At 45.7% G+C, this 20,951-nt stretch overlaps 1 protein-coding gene across 2 annotated transcripts; it reads right to left on the reverse strand.

The window, feature by feature from the left end:
• Window positions 1–362: 362 nt before the first annotated feature.
• thbs1a (thrombospondin 1a) lies at window positions 363–16,413 on the reverse strand. Of its 2 annotated transcripts, none has more exons than XM_080784750.1 (23): window positions 16,215–16,413; window positions 15,975–16,058; window positions 15,001–15,287; window positions 14,088–14,363; window positions 13,794–13,872; window positions 13,435–13,524; window positions 12,910–13,019; window positions 12,141–12,266; window positions 10,995–11,091; window positions 10,602–10,775; window positions 10,290–10,466; window positions 9,706–9,879; window positions 9,105–9,385; window positions 8,039–8,257; window positions 7,438–7,545; window positions 6,427–6,586; window positions 5,785–5,903; window positions 4,647–4,881; window positions 4,278–4,505; window positions 3,722–3,993; window positions 3,119–3,216; window positions 2,561–2,700; window positions 363–2,433 (listed from the first exon to the last, which is right to left on the reverse strand). In XM_080784750.1, exons 2-23 carry the CDS (start codon window positions 16,039–16,041, stop codon window positions 2,426–2,428), a joined length of 3,525 nt encoding a protein of 1,174 aa, XP_080640876.1. In that variant the 5' UTR covers window positions 16,042–16,058; window positions 16,215–16,413; the 3' UTR covers window positions 363–2,425. The 2 variants fall into 2 exon arrangements, with proteins under 2 accessions (XP_080640876.1, XP_080640875.1); XM_080784749.1 differs by having other exon boundaries at window positions 15,975–16,061.
• Window positions 16,414–20,951: the final 4,538 nt, after the last annotated feature.

The following is a 20,951-nucleotide window of genomic DNA, read 5'->3' on the forward strand; positions in this document are numbered from 1 at the left end:
GTATATAAAGTAAATGTGCTTCTGAATGTGTTGATTAATGCAAAAGGTTATCGATGGGATAATGGCTAATAACATATTTGATAGTTGCAGTGCAGGGCAGGTCGACTTCACATTGAGTTTTCCTACTGTTGGTTTCCTTCAAGGTATCCTCCCTTTCTCCAAGGCTTTGCTAGACTCAACAAAACTGCTCCTTCTGCTTTTCTAGGGAGTAGGTTTCAGTTAAAGCACGACATCACGGCCAAGAATCACTGAAAGATAAGCTTAGGTCCAAAACTATTTGGGCTAGCCGCTTAAATTAATTAGGATCCATTTGGCTCAAAGGAAAAAGCCACAAACAATGACAGATTATGTCAAGACATTGATTCATTTCCTGAAGTGTTTATTGTTCAGTTGGCATTACAAAATAACTGGTTTGAGTATAAACATCACCTGGGTGGGTAAAAACTATGGTACAAATGTTTATAGAAATGCTTCACTAATGTTAAAAAAAGACAGAAATACAAAAAGAAACAAAAGAAACAAACAAAGACATCCTCATGTCAGTGTGCAAACAAGTTTATACAGACAAAAACCTTTCCACATAAATTATTTAAATAGCATGTATCTACACAAATGAAATAACCTCTTTACATAAGACAAACATAATAATTTATCAACAAAATGGACAGAACATACAAATAGCACAACATAAAAACATTTCTCATCCATTACGCTCCTCTTGGGACTTTTACCTCTACAAAAATATCTTATATACAGTATATAATTGATTGTACTAACGTTTTGCTTGGAAGCCAACCAAATGCATAGTTACTCATACGCTGGTGAGAAAAGACATCCTTGTTTTGTTGGCCCTCAATACAAATATGAATAATAGTCATGAGGTATTATTTGTACATCAAGGGTTTCCTCCTTGGACCTTCCCTTGTCAAAAATGTACACACATGCCCAGCCAAACAATCATGCATACTGTGCTGAAAAAGATTAAGGAGACGCACTTTGTCCTTTTTCTGAAAGACTTTGGTCGGATACGACACGACACCTCGCTGTGAAAGCTTTTACTGTATTCAAGAATCCAGTTATTTGGACATGTTGCTAAGGGTGCGGTCACACCGAACTGTGACTCTGCCTATAGGGGCGGATTCTGCCAATGCTTTTCAATTGTGTTGTGGTTTTTTTGTTTTGTTTTTTGCAGAAATCTACGAAATAATGCAGACAAACCGTATCGGCAGAATCCGCCCTCGTAGGCAGAAGCAAACCCCGGTGTGACTGCACCCTAAAGTTTGCCTTTTCTTTTGGCAGATAATAAAACAAAAGAACATGTTTCACTGCCCATAACCTCTGGTGACTAAATAAATAAGAACGTATGCACTCCCCTTAATACAATTGGCCCCTCATGGCAGGATAAAGACTGGCCCTTTCTGTTCATGTCCCTCGATGCTTTCAGTAAAGATCATATATTATATAACATATTGGATACTAAGAACTCCTCCCAAACAGTTTGTTGCCGCCTCTGGAGTCCTGTCCTGTGCTGTCCTGGATCGTGTGCTCTTATTGCACAAATGAATCATCAATCTCGTGTTCTTCCCTGTTCACGGAACTGCCCTGTGGCTTGGCTGATCTGGAGACCTTGTACAGGTCTGCAGGGATCGGTCGGCCGGGAGACTCGGTGGGGGGAGTGGGGTGGTCAAAAGAAATACAAAACAAAAACAATTGGCTTGGCTGTCAGCCGTACAATGCTCTTCACGGGAAAACACAATCTCTCTCTCACACACACACACACACACACACACGCACGCACGCACGCACGCACACATACACACACACGCACACAGGCAACACTCGCTCTTTGATAGTAACAGTCAGTCCGTACTGTCCATGGTCCCTCAATAGTTCCTTCAAGGGCCATTATGATCGGCCCGGTCGGTCTAAGCAATGCCGCCTACTACTTTCTTCATATCGAAATAAGTCTTCTCGAGTCCACAGCAGATCTGAATTAACGCTAGAAAATGATAAAGTCCCCCCCCCACCCCCCCCCAAAAAAAACAAAAAACAAAACAAACGAACAATGCTCTTCCATTTGGACCCCCTTCTGGAGAGGAATACCATCGACCAGCTGTGGTCGAGGGGTGCATAGCAACGTGTGTGTGGCCCTCCTTTCTTCCCGCGTCGGTCGGCGCAAGAGTGAGTGGAGGGGTCGGCGTCGCTATGCGGCGTCTGTGTGTGGTGCAGTGGTGCAGAGTCATCATAAAGTCCTGAGGTCCCTTTACCTCACATCAGCTCACTACTCGCTCTCCGTTCCACCAATGTGCACGTCTCAAAGGGAAGAGCTACAAAGATCATTGTCCCGGGTCTTAATTTGCATAGTCGTCGCGTTGTTGACACAGATGGATACATTCTTCCGGCAGGACGTCTGCAGCAGTCCCATTTATGCGTCTGAAACGGATAAAAAAAAAAAAGAACGGTGTTACAATCGAAGTGCAAGATCGTTAGGACCTGATGGATATTATTCGTGTTTTCAAAAAGTAGGTAGGGTGGCGCCGACTGAGAGTGCAGGACTCACCTCTGCATTCGTATTTGAGGTCTGAGAAGTACACCATCTCCTGAGAGAACACGTAGAGCCCTAGCCGTCCACCCGCGTACGTCTTGTCGTAGATGTTTCCAGAATCGGCCATGATTCTCTTGCCCTCATACATCACCACTCTGAAGAGGAATTAACCACATTAATTCATCGGCACATCAAACGCTAGAAAGGTCACACCTATAACCCGTGGTGGAAAGTAACTGTTTACTCCACGACAATTATTTGAAAACTTTAGTTACTTTTTAGATTTGGATTCTTAAGCCCAATTTATGCTGAAATAGCAGATCTACAAGCTCACAGTGCGCCAAGATGCCAACCCCACTGTGAGCTTGTAATTCTGCTATTTTCAAAAGATTTCGAGTACCGGTACTTTTTACTTTTAATACTGAAAGTATACCTTGACGCCAATACTTTCACTCAAGCAACATTTTGAATACAGGACCTTTTTTCCTCTCATTTACTTGAGTATTTCTATATTGTGGTATTGCTACTTTTACTGAATTAAAAAGAGAGAAAGATGGTGACCGTGGTAGTTACCTAATGAGTCCGGTCTTGGGTCTGTGGATCAGGTTCCATCTGTAAGCGGTGTAGTCCTTCCATCCGATGTTCTTAGGGTCGTGCCACAGGGTGCGCACCTGGATGAAAGGAATCGCAAACGGTTTAAAATGTGAGAATAAAAACAACCCGATCCAACTTTCCACCACATTTAAAAAAATGTAAGTCTTCTGAAATGTGAGCCATTTTGCTTCATATATATATATATATATATATATATATATATATTCAGTGGTTCTCAAAGTGGGGTCCCCGGCAAAAGTAGGTACCGTAATATTGCATTCCAATAGATCCAGTAAAGTAAAAGTACCTCAAAATACTAAGTACAGTACTTAAGTAATTTACTACTAAGTAGTTACTTAGTTACTTTCCACTACTGCTAAGGAGTTTCGGTCAAAGCACAAGATCATGGCCAAGAATATATCTACAAGCTCACAGTGCGTCACTTTGTGCCGTGCTGCAAGCTTTCTGCTATTTCAGGAAGAAAATTACTTTACAGATGGGGTTTTGCGGCCACATACATATCAATTTGGGTGGCTTACGCTTGAGAGCCACTGCTGTACATATCGTTGGCCATCAACCCACCTGTCCCGGAGTGTCTCCCGTGTGCCAGAGGGCGTTCCTCAGATGCTCGCCGGGCCCCGTGGTGGAGTTGACCACCTTGATGGACAGGCCGGCGTAGCCCTGGGCCCGCGTGGGCGTGTGGGACCAGTAGGTCTGCGTGATCTGCTTCCACATCACCGTGTAGAAGCGAGCGCTCGACTGGTAGCCGAACACGAAGCCGGCGTAGTCGTCGTCGCGGTCCGTGTTGATGAAGAACGTTCCGCTGAAGTCCACAGAGTTGAACTCGTCGTAGCCTGCTCGATCAGAGCACAGGAGGAGGAGATGGTTTTTAGAGCACGATAGACCAATATATAAAAACTAAATTCAATGTTCTTTTCAGTAATTTCATGAAGAAATCAAAGATATTCCATGAATTAGAAAACAAATAGTAGTGAAAATAGCAGATCTACAAGCTCGCAATGCGGTGCGAAGCGACGCGTTGTGTGCTTGAAGATCTGCTATTTTCACTAGTTTGGGTCCCGGGCAAACGCCTAATCTGCTTGAGTTATTGTACAAGGATCATGCCGTGTTTACGTACCAACAGCGATGCCGGGGTCACAGTTGACGGTCTGTACCAGCTCCTTGCCCTGGTGCCGGACCACCCAGTTGGGGTCGATCTGGGACGTGCCCTTGGGGTCCAGAGGAACCATCTGGAACCTGCGGAAGTCCGTCTCGCTGATCTCAAAGTTCTCCGGGCACACGTCGACGTCGTCGGGCACTTCGTCTCCGTCGAAGTCGTCCTTGCACACGTCACCGCGACCGTCACCTGAGAGGAAAAGATCAGTGGGGATTAATACAATGGAGCGACAGTGATGTCATTTAAGATAGCTTTGCGTCGTGTGGATTGGTCAGTTGAGGTCCAACATTGAGCAACCGGAAGGGGGGTCCGGTGGGTAAAGTGACTCACCGTCAGAGTCCAGCTGGTCTGGGTTGTAGGACAGGCGACAGTTGTCCTTGTCATCGGGGACGCCGTCGTTGTCGTCATCGTGGTCGCACGCGTCGCCCTTGCCATCCTTGTCGTGGTCGGCCTGGTTGGCGTTGGGGATGTAGGGACAGTTGTCCAAGTTGTTCTGGTGACCGTCCTCGTCGATGTCCTGGTTGCTGTCGCACTTGTCTCCCACGCGGTCCGAGTCGGAGTCGATCTGTGTGGGAGAAGAAGAACGTCCGTTTATATTGTGAGGGAGTTCTGAAAGACTTTTCACACTATAGGACCTCTTGTCCTCCCCCCCCCCCCCCCCCCCCACTTCAATACGCCGCGGTGTCATTTCAGCCCCGGCCTCGATGTGAGCGTCTGTTCTCGTCATGTTTAAATGCACTCCCTTGTCTTCAGGCATGCTAGTAATGTCCTGCCCCCGCAAAGAATCCAGTGTCCTCGTGGCTTTGGCAACGCTATACACGTGCATTCATGTCTGTTCAAATAGGTGGGTTAATTGACAAGGAGAGGAGAGGAGAGGAGAGGAGAGGAGAGGAGAGGAGAGGAGAGGAGAGGAGAGGAGAGGAGGGGGCACCGTGCGGAGTTCTTCCCGAAAGCTCTCACATTCTTTCCTTTCATCATAAGAGCACAGGTGCATAGCATATAGACCTTGATCCTTGAGGATTCATGCATGCATATTTACATGAAGGCTCTCACTATCACCCCCATGGAGAGGTTTGCATTAGAAAGGTTCACATTCTAAAGGCGGGATGTGACGTTACCTGGGGTTGTCAGTTATTACATAATCGTCTCTCATCACAATTATTTGAGATAATCGCAATCGCAATTATTTGATCATGATCGTGTCAGTATCGAAAGATATTCGTACAAAAGCAGGAATGGCAATTCTACAAGTTTATGACGTGCGTTACGACGTTTTTTTTTAATAAATTAGTTTTCAGTTTAAGTTATTTATTTGTCATATCTGCCCTGTGCCTAATACATTTCTATTCATATTTTCCAGTGTTCAATGCCAAAAACTCAACAATTCAAATGTTAAATCGCAATTATTTTGTGTGACAATTATTAATCGTCAACTTCAATGTCTAAGCGTGACGTCCCGTAAGGTTACCTGGTCTGGGTTGTGCTCCAGAGGACAGTTGTCACAGTGGTCTCCGACCCCGTCCCCGTCCGAATCCCTCTGGTCTATGTTGTACACGTACGGGCAGTTGTCGCCTCCGTTCAGAATGCCTGTTGGGACCAAACGTAGAATTGTACTCAATAGTTTCAATACTGCAATATACAAGTAAAGGTCTGGAATTCAACATTTACTTGAGTAACAAAGGACAAAGGTATTTGCTTCAAAATGTTCTTAAAGTACCAAAGATAAAAGTACTATTTGTGCAGAATGTCCCATTTAAAGTTTTCAAATTAATAATAATATTTTGAAAATAGCAGATCTACAAGCTCACAAGATCGGCTATTTTCAAATGGCCGAAATGTATGTAGGGCTGATATGGTTAATGTATGTTTTGTAATAATAATGAAACTCTACAAAGTAACTATAGTAACTAAAAATTTCAAATAAATGTAGTGGAGTAAAAGTACGACATTTGCCTCTGAGATGCAATGGAGTGGAAGTAAAAGCATTTGAAATTGGAAATACTCGAGTACAGTACAGTACAGTACAGTACGAATACCTCAACATCGTACTTAAGTACAGTACTTTCCACCACCGTTAAAATGGCTGCGGTGTGCTTCGAAGGAGACTTACCGTCACCGTCGATGTCAATGGCACACGCATCGCCCTCGCCGTTGTTGTCCGTGTCCGCCTGGTCGGTGTTGGCCTCGAACGCGCAGTTATCGCAGCGGTCGCCGATGTCGTCTCTGTCTGCGTCGTACTGGGCGGGGTTGTACACCTTCGGGCAGTTGTCCTGAATATTCAAAGAAAGACATCCAGTTACTAAACACGGTTACAATGAGAAATGTTCCTGCAGACATTATATTCATGGCACTGCGGCTGCTAACCTAATGGCCATGTTAATGATCAATCAATCGAGTGTGTTCCTGCTTGGATCAATTATATTGTGATTACAATCTTTTTGTTTTGCCAATTATGTGAGGGCAATATTCTCACGACCCAACAGCGGGCCCCAGCCCACAGGTTGGAAAACTCTTGTGATGATATAGGGAAGAGAATTCATGCCGGGAGTTGGAGATCGTCTCTGTGTGGTGGAAACCTCATATGTCCAAAATGGTTTCAGGAGGATTCAAATTCAAAAGTAGCTAAAGTAGCAGATCTACTAAGTTTCGAGCTTGTTGATCTGCTACTCTTGATGATTTTGTGTGACGCCGTAGTATGTTCAAGTAGGGCGTTGATCGATTTACGAAAAAGCAAGTCAAGAAAAATAAGTCAAGAATATGGAGATAAGGGGTTTCTGCAAATTCTGCCCGACAGCAATGTTATGGCCTCTGAAACGTGATCTTCCACTGTTGTGAGACCCTAACATTTCCTCACCACAGCGGTTTTCTTCCCTGACTCTCTCCATCCACACACTATGAATTACGGGCAACGAGCCATGTTGTCCTGAGCGCCTGGTGGCTTCACGCCGCAAACGATATTATACTATTTATGTGCTACTGGCTTTCTGGTGGAAAATGGAGAGACACTGGGGAGTCGCTGTCGCTATACGAAGGGAAGAGGTCTGACTCCTGATTGCTGGGTCTGGCCGCTAAAGGAAACCAAAAGATCTCAGGGAAGTGGAAGGGTTTTGTGATGACTCACCCTGTCATCAGGGATCCCATCGTTGTCATCATCCTGGTCACACTCGTCGCCGAAGCCATCTTTGTCGTGGTCTTCTTGGCCGGAGTTGGGCAGTGAGGGACAGTTATCCTAGTATAAAGAAACCAACGTTTGGTTAGCCTAGGGGGGCAATAAACCGAACAATGGAGAGGAGATGAGTGATAATGGCCTTTTAGAACATCTGGCCTTGTGGTGGGAGAAGTACTCACGTCTGTTACTCAAGTAAAAGTATCATTACTCTGTTACAAGTAAAAGTCTGGTAATCGAAATCTTGTAGATGTTTTTGCAATAATCTAACTATACAAAGTAACTAGTAACTAAAGTTTACAGATAATTGAAGTGGAGTAAAAGTACAATATTTGCCTCTGAGATGTAGTGGAGTAGAAGTAAAAGTATTGAAAATTGGAAATACTCCATAAGTAAGGTAAAAATGAGAGAGGAAAGAAAACACCTCAGAATTGTACTTATAAGCACAGTGTACTTGAGTAAATGTACGGAGTTCCTTCACACCACTGGGGTCTGGCTAACCTTCTTGCAGTGGTAGGTGGCGTTCCCCATACAGAGTTACAGGTTACATACTAACCTTCTTGCAGTGGTAGGTGGCGTTCCCCATACAGAGCATGTCCTTGTTGGGCCATCCGTCCAGGTCGGAGTCCTCGCCGCAGATGTAGCCGTTTCCGGCATAGCCCGGCTTGCACTCGCAGCGGAACATGGCGTCGGAAAAGATGCCCAGGTAGATGCAGTTGGCGTTCTTGTTGCAGTCGTGGCTGCCGTCCAAACACGGGTTACGAGGCGTGCAGACCTAGAAGACACACACACAATACAGCACGGTTAATTAAGAAGCGCTAGTGACTAGCTACACATTAGCATCAACCGCACGCATATGTACAGTATGCAAGTAAGCCTTGTCGAGCCATGAGGGCCCATAGGGCAGGAGCCTATCTCCTGTTTCTGTAGCCATGAGGGCCCATAGGGCAGGAGCCTATCTCCTGTTTCTGTAGCCATGATGCCCATAGGGCAGGAGCCTATCTCCTGTTTCTGTAGCCATGAGGCCCATAGGGCAGGAGCCTATCTCCTGTTTCTGTAGCCATGAGGCCCATAGGGCAGGAGCCTATCTCCTGTTTCTGTAGCCATGAGGGCCCATAGGGCAGGAGCCTATCTCCTGTTTCTGTAGCCATGAGGGCCCATAGGGCAGGAGCCTATCTCCTGTTTCTGTAGCCATGAGGCCCATAGGGCAGGAGCCTATCTCCTGTTTCTGTAGCCATGAGGCCCATAGGGCAGGAGCCTATCTCCTGTTTCTGTAGCCATGAGGGCCCATAGGGCAGGAGCCTATCTCCTGTTTCTGTAGCCATGAGGGCCCATAGGGCAGGAGCCTATCTCCTGTTTCTGTAGCCATGAGGCCCATAGGGCAGGAGCCTATCTCCTGTTTCTGTAGCGTGAGGCAGCTTGATGTACAAGTACGCCCCCTGGACATGACGCTAGTACGTCACAGGGACTTAACCCCAATCCAACCCTTGATGCTGAGTGCCAAGCAGGGAGGTATGACCCGGTCCGGGGATCGAACCCCGACCTCCCAGTCTCAGGGCGGACACTCAGGTCAGTGGGCTAATAACGACGATGAGCCAGTTTAAAAAAGAATGCCCCCGAACCTGTTTCTTGGCGGTGGCCTGTGCCACGCCTGTCCCGAAGGGCTGAGGACCGGAGTAGCGGATGGGACAGGGCAGGCAGTTGTAGCCCGGCTCCGTGTTCTCGCAGCGGTGGACGCCGTTGACCGTGAAGCAGGCGTCGGGGACCTCCTTGCACTCGTCGATGTCCTTGCACGTGACGCCGTTCCCGCTGTAGCCTCCCGGGCACCGGCCGCACTTGAAGGTGCCGTCCTGGAAGCTGGTGCACCGCGCTCCGGGGAAGCAGGGGCTGGACAGACAGCCGTCTGTGGAGAGAGAGGAGGAGGAACAGGGGTTGTTTTTATAACGGCTTCTACAAAAATGTTTTCAGGATAAAAAAATAACTATAGCATTCAAAGATTTACACGATTTTTCAAAAATAGTAGATCTGCAGAACAAGCTCATATCGCGGTACGAAGGGATGCTCTATTGGCTTGCTATTCTATATAGCTATAGATCTTATAACTTGCTATATCTGCTACTTTTTTGCCAGAGTATAAAATAATGCTTTTTTAGCTTTCCCGCTCTTAATGGGTTGACTGATGCCTGTATAATGTGTCCTTGACTCCTTGTGCTTTGTTCTTACCGATGGGGCACTCCTGCTTGTTGCACACTTGTTGCACACCGCTACCGCCGAGGCACTCCTTTCCTCCATACTTGGGCGGGGGGTCGGTGCAGAGGCGCTTGCGGGTCTGGATCCCGCCGCCGCAGGTGACCGTGCAGGTGTTCCACAGTGACCAGGGTCCCCAGCCGCCGTTGACTGTGAAAGAAGACACCACAATGCATTTAGAATAAACATTTTAAGTTTTAACACGTTGGTTGTCCAGTGTCCACAGATGTCTTATCCAATTAAACTGCGGGGGTCTCGCTACAACATGCTCTACACCACTGGTTCCAAAACACTGGGCCGGGACACATTGTTGTGGGTCCCCTTATTTTCTCTTTCCTAAAATAAAATATATATAAAAAAATGTAAAACAAAGAATCCCCCTAAAGAATCTAAGAAATTCCAAAAGAAGTGGTGAAAATAGCCAGTCTACAAGCTTGTGGATCTACTATTTTCACTAGTTTTGGTCCCAATTACGAGTCTAATTTCTCTTCTGGGTCACGGGCTAAAACGTTTGGGAACCACTGCTCTAGAGTCTACAGTACTGCAGCCCTGCTACTCACTGGGACACGGCGTCTGGTGGCAGATCTCGGTTTGACGGCCCTGTCCCTGGCAGTCCATGCCACCCATCTGCGGCGTGGGGGAGTTGCAGAGGCGGATGCGCGTGATGACGCCCTCTCCGCACGTCACCGAGCACGATGACCAGGGTGACCAGTGGCTCCAACCGCCGTCCTGCTTGACTGAAGAAAAAAAAACACATTCGGTACCGTTTATTCCGATGATTCTTATGTGATTCATTCATGATTTATGATGACGTGGTCATGACACTGAGAACTTATTATTAATATTACAATGGGACTTGCAGAGTGACTTACAGCGCTTGTCGCATTCCTTGGGGTAGCAGTCACGCGTCTGCACAGAGGTGCCCTCGCAGTTGCTGTTGATGCGGTCGCAGGAACGACCCCGCTGCTGGATGCCTCGGCCGCACGTCACCGAACAAGGCGTCCATTCAGACCACGGGGACCAGCCGTCTTCTGCGTAGTCACTCGCTGTTTGTGTGCGGAGACATGACATGTGTTGTTATGTGGCCTAACCACATAAACCTGACATCCGTATTGTGCAGAAAACGGCAAGCTCACAGCGTGTCGTGCCATGCGAGTGATGTGACTAATCGATTAAATCGATTCCTGTGTGTAGATATTATATTACATGGCAGAAAACCACTAGTGTAATAACGTAATATGCCAAAAGCGATGTCGACAACTTACGGGTTCCGCAGCGCGGGCAGCACTCGCCGTCGGGCACTGTGGCGTTGGCGCAGGGCATCAGCGGGCAGGAGATTTTGCGACAAATGGTAGCAGAGTTCTGTGTGCAGAGGAGACGGTTGAATTAGTACAATAATGAATCGGACCCGGGCCGACCGCGACTGCCTGATTACACAACTGGAAAAAATGTAGCAGTGAAGTGTTGCTGAGGCCGTGCCAAGCCTAATTGCTCAGTTTCCTAACAATGAGGCGATCTGTATCAGTTGTAAGGGGGATCATGCTGTGCGCTGATGGAAAAATCTAACTCTCCTTTCAAAACACGAACGCCCTTAGTAGGTGTTTTTGATGGGTCAGATGGAAATAAAGAAAAGCCCCCACACTGCTTCGCTGACGGACTGGAAGGTCATTCCACAGACAGATGTCATGTGAGGAGAACGTAAATACCAGAGCCTATTATCACTTCATTAGGAAATGGAAACAGAACAATTGACAGCAATGCTTAAAGTTTACGCATTCTGACATGGAAAACAGGCAAATCCACAAGTGCCGTGACCTTGTGGATCGGGGCTATTTTCAGCATGCGACGCCGCTGTACGGCAGATGTATAAATCATGGCTGAACGGAACGCGGCAAAATCCAGGTTTTTGTGCCGTGAACGGGCGTGAATGTTAATTCCCTCACTGTTTCTCAACGTCAGGTCCGGGGACCACCGGGGGTCCAGGTGGACCCTTATTATACGGCTCTGTGACGAGCAATATATGGAACCAAAATGGGACCAATGACCCATTTGGTTGCATTTGTACACTCTCGGGAGATAAATGAACACTGGGGATTTTGCAGTGTAAGATCGGGGTCCCCGGGAGCACAAATGGTATCAAATGGGGGTCTGTGCTAATCGTCTCTGTCGGGTGGAAACCTCATGTGTCTAAAACTGTTACTTTTCAGGATTGAAGTGCAAAAGCATCAAAAGTAGATCTACAAAACCAGATCTACAAGCTTGAAACGCGACGCTTCGCGACGCATTTCGAGCTTGCAGTTCTGCTACTTTTGTGTGATCAAGTAGGGGCGTTAATTTAGTCTGTATAAAACAGGGAGAGGCTCATTGACGTTCCAAAGGTGTGAGAAGAATGGCCGACATTTCACATTTACCTGACAGGTACACTCGGTGCATCCGTCCACCGTCCACTCGTCCTTGTCGTTGTGCACCATGCCGTTGTGAATGCACACGCCGGCGTGGATCTTCATCTGGTTCTTGATCAGCTCGCTGTCCTCAGACTGGGGGAGAGACAAAGGAGAGAGAGAGAGTTTTAGCGTCATTTTATGAGAGTCTTTCATGAGAGTCTTTCATGAGAGCATTTATGTGAATTTTTATGTTGCCTGGGAACTCCGCAATAACCAAAGACAAGTTTCTACCGCTGCGTGATGATGCACAATAAAAGTTTAAAGATTGGAATCTTGAATCTAGAGAGAGAGAGAGAGAGAGAGAGAGAGAGAGAGAGAGAGAGAGAGAGAGAGAGAGAGAGACGGGGTGGACGGGGGGCGCTCAGACACGAGGATGGAAAACATTCTCGTTGCCAAGGTTCCAATGCGTATGAATCACAGGCCGACACCGTAATTAAGACATTGCTCCGACTCCACCGAAGCAGTTACAGAAAAGCGCGGCGACAGCCAAACATATTTTGTGTATTCACATGGGTCTCATTAAGGAGGACTTGGCCATTCGACTGTCATTACGGCAGCAAGTGACCGGTTGTTTAGGCACGGGGAGGAGAGGGGAGCGGAGACGTGGTGAAACTGGAGGCATGGTGGGAGGGGCGGGGGGGCTGGAGGGGCGGCGATGGAAGAGAAGAGAGAGTGAGAGAGTGAAAAGATGACAGAATACAGACCCCAGATGGCCCCCCTCTGTGCTCTTACTTACCACTTTACGCAGCTCGCCGGACAGCTGCTTCACGACCACGCCGAGTCCTTTGAGCTCTTTGAACATGCCAGCGATATCCTCACAGGAGAAGCCACAGACCGACTGCAGATCTGAACACGAGAGAGAGAGAGAGAAAAGGCCCGGAAAGGTCAATTACCTCATCGCCTATCAAAGTGGTGGAAGAAGTACTCGGAAGTACTCAGATTTAAGTTTTTGGTATAAGTAGAAATACCACGATGTAGAAGCACTCTTTTAACAATTAAAAGGTGTGTATTCAATATTTGACTTGAGTAAAAATATTACAGTACCAAAGTAAAAGTACTTAAAATGTTTGAAATTTGGTCAAACGTTTTAAAAAACATTGTCAAACTCGTGTTGTGAGCTTGTAGATCACTATTTTCAAATAGCTGCGGTATAGAATAGTGCCCAAGTGGTTAAAGTAGGCTATGTTTGGTAATGATCTAAATCTACAAAGTAACTGGTAGTTAAAGTTAAAGTGAGGAGAGGAGAGGAGAGGTGGGTCACCTTTGGATTTGTGGCCGGTGTAATCAGTCCTAATTGCGGGTCTGGAGCCGTTGACAGGGTTGTCCAGGGTCATCACATCAGTCAGGGTGGCTGCAGGGCACAAGACACACATACTAATTCATTAGTGTCACTGTCAATCCATTGTCATAATTATGTTGTGGTCGTCAAACTTTTTTTTCCAAGGACTTGCAAGGACCCCCCATAACTACGAGTGTAGGCTACATGTGGAACCAAATGGACCCTCTCTCAGAGTTACAGACCATTTGGAACCCCCCTCAAGGAACCCTGCATGTCTCAGGACCCCACTTTGAGAACCACTGCTGTACTTGTGTATGGCATCAACTTGCCATGAGACTCACCTCCACTTTGACATCCCTTATTTCTCAGAATGGTGTCCAGAGTCGTTCCAAAGACAAAGCGAACGTTCTGAAGCACTCCCTACAAATGGAACAATATTATGGTCAATTCAAAGCATTCAACTTTGATTAAGCACTCTCAAATCAAATCAAAACAAGATTTAAGTTAGCGTAACTCTTAAAAGTTGAAATAACAATGATAATAGCCAATCAACCATCATCACCACCATGAAATAACAATGAATTAAAGCTACTAAATAGGCCTAATACATCAACCGCAATCAGCATGAAACTCACCATGAATCGGTCCTTCAGAGCGCCCTTGCCGATCCTGAGGCGCGCGGTGCTCGTTATCTCCTGGGACAGCACCTTGTAGATGGGCAGGTCCAGCTCGGCCACGTTCACCTCCTCGCAGCCCACAAACAGCTGTGCGCGGTCGTCCTGCACGAACAGCGTGATGTTCTTCCAGTGGCCCGTGGCCAGGTCGGCGTCCTCGATGGACACCACGTGCTGCTGGAGGGGACCGGCCGAGTACACCAGGTCCAGCGTGTTCGCCTTGCCGTTGGACACCACCTGTTTGATCCATTGAATACTTTGTTAAAACCCCATTGAGACCAGATTATTATACAACATGTCTTCTAAATGACAGTTTTCTGAAAAACCTCAGAGGTGCTCAAACCTTTTCATGGCAAAGACCCCAAAAGTGTATTGTAATTGGCCGCCGACCCCCCCCCCCCCCCCCATCTGAAAATATGTTGTTCCAGGGATCCCCAATGCAGAAGCAAAGTTAAAAATGTTTGCTGTGAAAGAATATATATTAAAAGTGTTGCACCACATTTTCAGCTTGTAGATCTGCTCTTTTTCAATATATAAAATAATGGCTAAAGTGGTGACACATGCACAGGTCTTAATGCTTAACAGTGGACAAGCACAGGGACAAGCACATGTGACGTGTGCTTGCTTGGGACAAGCACAAAGGTCTGCCAAAAGGATGAACCCAATTAAGAAAGCTTGTTTCCATTGGGGTCCTCTTGTGCTCAATTCATTGAAAACATTAATGATAGACAAATATACCCAATACCCAATGCAACTTGAAATTGGTCCATTTATCTGGCGACCCCCTGGAACCCCCCTCAATGACCCCTAGGGGTCTCCGGACCGTCCACTTTGAGAACCAATAACGACAGTGTAGCAACTTCCTGTAGCCTACCTCGAACACTGGCCCGGAGCCGTCGGTCCGCTCCACGGTGAGCAGCGCGCCGCGCGTCCTCTTGAACTGCTTGAAGTTGACCAGCAGCAGGAAGCCCCGCTCCGCCTGCACGGAGTCCACCAGGTCCCGGAAGGAGGCGTCGGGCACCGGGGGGATCAGGTCGGCGTTCAGCACCTTGTAGGCCGGGCTGTAGGGGTCGGCGCCCTTCACCAGCGACACGCCGTGGTCGCGCTTCTTCACGCCGGCCTGCTCGAAGAGGTCGAACACGCTGTTGTCGTCGCCGCCCTCTGCGTTAAAAACAACAGGTTTGTTTTGTTTATTCGGCTTATTTTATTCAGCATGAGATGTTAAAAAAAAAAATGCAGGCAGGTGCCATTAATTGCCGCTGCATTTGCTCAAGTCATTACGAACGATATAGCCTATATAAAACACGTGTAACTTCAAATCTAAATTGCAATTGAATTGCCTATCTAAAACCACCGCTATAAACATATGATATGGTCAATGAACACCACGCCAGGCCTATATAGTTCTCAAACTTTACATTTCAAGGACCCCCCTTTTAACTCTGACAGTGTAGACAGCGGCTACAGATGGATTTAATGGAACCAGATGGACCCTATGTGCGGTGTCCGGGTCAATTTGGTTCCATGTGTAGCCTATGCTGTCAATTTAGAGCGCCTAAAAGGAACCCAGACAGAGAGTCCCCACTTTGAGAACCACTGGCTAAACCTGTTAATTTAACATTTGGTTACATTTTGTACACACACTCTGAGTTATTACACTTAGGATGTTAGCCTAATATGATATAGAAACACACGTGCATGGCCGGGGAATTAAGGAAGACAAAAAAGAACGCAACCACCGACCACGACAGCCAGTCAGAGTCATGTGGCTTTGAAAGCATCATTTGTTGTTCCATATAGGCTACATCATATTAGATAATAGAATAGATATGATCTTATCTTGCTCACCTGCCAGTCTTGCGCCTTCACAATGCCAAAGCATCAACGGCACCAGAAAGATGCCGCACAGCATCATCTTGAAAGCCCGAATGTCTGCTATTTCAAAAACAATGAGACATTTTTCATTTAAAATGCGGGGAAGATACATAGGCATTATCATCAACAGCAGCTAAAGTGAAAATGTCATTGTAGAGCTAAAGTGTGTCCATCAAAAAACAAAGAGCCGAATAAAGTAATTAACCTACAAACCTTATGAATAATAAACACCTCTTGCAAAAAAAAAAATATTTATAAGTGCTTGATCGTCTTGAAGAAAGTCCTCGCTTTATCCTTGATATTTTTGTCCAATTGTCTTCTTTCCAATTCAGAAATCCCTTGCGGTTGAATAATTTACTATAGTCACGTTTCTGTTATTCGCGGAGAACTCTTGTTGTTCTTTATTCCGATGCTTGGGTTATTCTGCAAGCCTTCAGACATAGTGGGCTATTTAAATAGTTTTCATTGCATTCCTGGGAGCTCGTCTCAGCCAATCACAGCTTCTTGGAGGAGAAAAGGGGACGAACTTATCCTCTTACCTCACAGCCAGTCACTGTAATATCACAGGAAAAAAAAATGCATTCCAGAGCTGGCTTTCCATCACGGAGAAATATTTCATAGACGCACATGAGCCAAAGGGTCGTTTCCTGTAAATTCGTTAAAATATTCTCCATTCTGTAAGAATGATGCTTTTAGATATAAAAATAGTTGTATGTTTTATTGTGGGCAAAAATAGCCTACGGTATGTTAGTCCCTAGGTCCAGAATAAAAACAAACACACATGAGTCACCATAGTGACACACACACACACACACACACACACACACACACACACACACACACACACACACACACACACACACACACACACACACAATGTGTATGTGTATGTAATTACTAATTATGCTGTTAAATGTAATAGGCTAGGCATTTTGAGGCACTTCTATTGAGAGCCTCTCATCTTGCTATTTTGAATGCAGCCACCAGGGGCGTCATTGAGCTTTGGCTCAAATCTCAAACCTGATCTCCCTCCCTACCAGTATGTTCACAATGAGTTGGACTGATCTGTTACTATTGCATTCCATTTGAGTCTACTGCCAGTTAATATATGACAACATAGTACTCACACACTCGCACACATATGCACACACACACACACACACACACACAGATACATATCTGATATTGATATTACAGTATGTACTCTATAACTAATTAGAACATTTAGATTTTGTGTATAGGCACATAGAAACTTGTGGTGAATTTTCCACAATGTCGCAATGTAAAAAACATTTGATCAAGAATTAACTTGCTTAGATTCTTTCCTTGTAATGACTCCACCAAGCTGGTGAAAGTGGATGGACTGTCATTCAAGGTTTAAGCTATGAGTCACCCCCCCCCCCCCCCCCTGCCCATCACGCATGCATGCACGCACGCACGCACACACACAAATCCCCCCCCCCCTCTCTCTCATATTCACTGAATCTCCTATGTCTCTCACCCATTCCATCTGGTGTTCCTCTAACAATTAAAGCAAGCAGCCCTCCAGAAGAGCATGAGGGGCCGTGTCATGACGACATACACTCTCTCCCATCATCTTTAACAAAGACTTTGCTCTGCGTTTCACCTTCTGGCCGGAGGTACAACCACTTGCCTCCTTTGTCATCCAAAATCACTGTTAGCTAATGCTTGGAATACAACCAGCAACCAGATGTGGGGATGTGGAGCAACTCTCTGGGAAAAGCGGGGAGCAACACTTTTTTTGTGTGACAAATTCTGGGGGCGAGAGAAACACAAGAGCACAATACCGCCAACGCACACTGCGATGACTGTCTTACACCCTAAAATAGTTGACGGTGTCTAAAAATAGGTCAGATGTTACGGACCCGTGGTGATGATAAGACACAGCATGTGGACAGCTGTTTTTCACGACTGTGTACAGACCGCTGGGAATGTGCATATGCGTCATAGTCTATAGGATTTACTGCATGTAGTTGGCCCACTCACCTTGGCGTTTTCCTGGAAGTCAAAGTCTAGATCGGTGCTCCTCAATTTGCGGTCGAGGGACCTTGGGGGGAGGGTTCCAAATGGATCCTCACACACAGACCCAGGGGGAGGGTTCCAAATGGACCCTCACACACAGACCCACAACTCTGAAGGGAAAAAATTAACCGAACCGAACCGGTTCAACCCCGGTGGAAAAGGGGCCTGAGTTTTCTGTCAGTGGTTCTCAACCTTTTTCATGTCAAGGACACCCAGAATTATCTGTATTTGGCCGCGGACACCATCTCAAAATATGTTTTCACTGTGAAAGAATATAATTATATTCAAAGATTTGCAGTTTTTCACTCATTTTCAAGATTTTATTTTGCAGATCTACAAGCTCGTAGCGCTGCACTTGGTGCCGCACTACGATCTTGTAGATCTGCTATTTTTCAACAGGTAAAGTTTAAAATCTGGTTAAAGTGGTTAAAAGCTTTGAGGCGACACCGATCCGGCCAGTCAGGTCTAAAATGGGTTAAAAATGTTTGAGAGCCGCTGTTATGAATTGTAATTATATGATTATGGGACTGTATCTGCTTGACCCAGTACATACATGTGTTGAATCGCTCTCATCTGCATAAGCATATACTGATACAATTGATACCATGACAATCAACGACTTTATCAGATAGACTGACGTCTGTGCACAATGATACAAGATGCATGCTCTATTGCTATGTATTTGATTATATTCACACAGGGGCCATTTTGCTCTGAAGTCATATTTGCGGGTTAGTATGCTCGTAAGTATGACTTACGAGCAAAGTTGCCATGTGAATATGTTGAATTCCTCATTCTGTTCTTGTCTCATATCTTATCTTCCAATACTGCATGCTGGGCTAGATAAACTTTTAGATCATCCCAGGTCATATACAGTATATCTGTCACGGCCTGCTCCTCAGCTTTTGACTGTATTCTGTCACTGTAATTTATTTCATACTGTTTATGTGTTTTGGTGTTTAGTTATGGTTTACTGATTGTTTAGTTCTGTAGCTCTCTCTTCTATTCAGTTTGTTCAGTATTTAGTGTTTAGGTCTATATTTCTGTTAGTCTGTTCTTTCGTGGCTGTAGTGTATCTTATTTTGTAGTAATGGTCTTGTGCTTTGCATTCTGCCCATGCATGTTGTTCCTCTCTTGTCTAACCACCCTGATTGTTGTTGATCCTAGTCACCTGTGCCCTGTTAGTGCCCCAGCCAATCCTTTTGTTGATTGTCCTTTTGAGTTCACCTGTGTGGCCATCCCTGTCTATATATACCCTTCTGTGTCCTTGAGTTCAGCTCAGTCTGTTAACTCTGTGTTAGTTGTAAGTACTTTAAGTGTCCTAAGCAGTTTTGTGCATTCATTGTTTGGCTTATTTAGGGACAAGTTTTGTGTGATCAAAGACGTTGAATTGTTCTGCCTCAGTCTTCTGTATGGGTCCTACTCAACATTCACCTTGGAATCACATGTTTTCTAACTGTAACCCTTGCTCACATAGGCTTGCTCGAACCAAGAAACCTAAGCCAATAATTATCATGATATCCACTCGTCAATCAGTCTTAAGCTTTTAATCGTAATTGTATTTTATGACATGGCTACTTTTCACCGTTCAAATGAAATTCCTCCCAACTTTATGTCCCACCTGCCGATCCTGTTGCACTCTTAAATACGTCATTATATGGAACATAACTCTTTGAAGATGCCATTTGAAATGTATGAATTATTAACTAAAATATAGTCACACTGCAATGCTTTGCGAGCTCTTTGATCTAATATTTTCTCTATTTTGTTTTACCGATTTATTTATTTATTTATATATATATATATATATATATATATATATATATATATATATATCTAAAATACGGCTGCCGGGTTGAAAGTGATGACGATGGGATTGTTATACGTATAGCCATGGAAAGTTGGCTAACCTATAGGAAGATGTGACCAGGCATGTCTCTGTACTCAGTGTACTGTATGTTTGCTTGTGACCTCACTGTGTGTGTGTGTGGTGTACGGTGCACGGTTGATAGGTACATGAGGGAGTGGATGCCACAGAAGTGCGACTGGGTTGGGCCGGGATATTATGGCAGAAACTCTGACGAACGCCCCCAAACGGAGCCAGGAACTGCAGCGGAAACGGCACATAGATAGTAAGTACACTACACTCTGTTGATGTGGGTGGGCTGGGCAGACAGGAGGCTTTCTGTGGTGGTCCGTCTCCCCTCGGGAGAGGGGTGTTGAACTCACTCAGAGGTCATCAGACAGTATGTCCGTACACGGACAAATGTGTCCGACTCCGTGGCAATACTTGTCCTGTCCTTGTCCGTGGCAATTTATTTATTAAATTTTTATTTTAAGAGTTTTAAAGATTTTCGTCTTGCGGTATTTCTTGATTGCTGGGTTTAGTCCCTTTTAGTTTTTGTGTTGTGGGGCGCAGTGAGGCTGTCCCGGTGCTTGTTCGGTACTCACCGCCGTCAGGGAGTACAGGGCCGCGCCGCCTGTGCCTACCTCCGCAGATACAGGCGGAACCGCCGCCCGCACCCCCAACATAACGTTATAGTGCTCTGATTTCAGTCTCCAGGTTTGGTGAGAGAATCTGTATGACACTATTATTATGACACTATATGGCACATTACACATTAGGAGTCCACTAGTGGTCCACTAGTGGTTCTCTAATGTTTTATTTTCATTTGTACACTCTCAGTGACAGACCTGTAATGGTCATTTAGGGCTAGCTCTTTATGTTTACTCATTTTGTATGCCAAGCCAGCATGGCCATGACCCCTGAACTCACTGTTTCTCAACTTCCCCACCCAGGGGTGCAAATGGATTAAAAATGCAAGCATTTAATCCCCCCCCTTCCCCCAACCCCCCCCCAAAAAAACATTATATAAAATTATACTAGGAGAAAGATGTTTTATTTAA

The sequence above is a fragment of the Protomyctophum bolini genome (assembly GCF_963924005.1).
Source record: "Protomyctophum bolini genome assembly, chromosome: 15".
NCBI lineage: Eukaryota > Metazoa > Chordata > Actinopteri > Myctophiformes > Myctophidae > Protomyctophum > Protomyctophum bolini.

Excerpts from the sequence above, each read along its gene's own strand:
- thbs1a (XM_080784750.1), bottom strand. The coding sequence starts at position 16,041 with ATGATGCTGTGCGGCATCTTTCTGGTGCCGTTGATGCTTTGGCATTGT. Across the intron at positions 15,288-15,974 it reads TGAAGGCGCAAGACTGGCAG|AGGGCGGCGACGACAACAGC; the intron begins GTGAGCAAGATA and ends TTTTTAACGCAG. Across the intron at positions 2,701-3,118 it reads CCCAAGACCGGACTCATTAG|AGTGGTGATGTATGAGGGCA; the intron begins GTAACTACCACG and ends ATTCCTCTTCAG.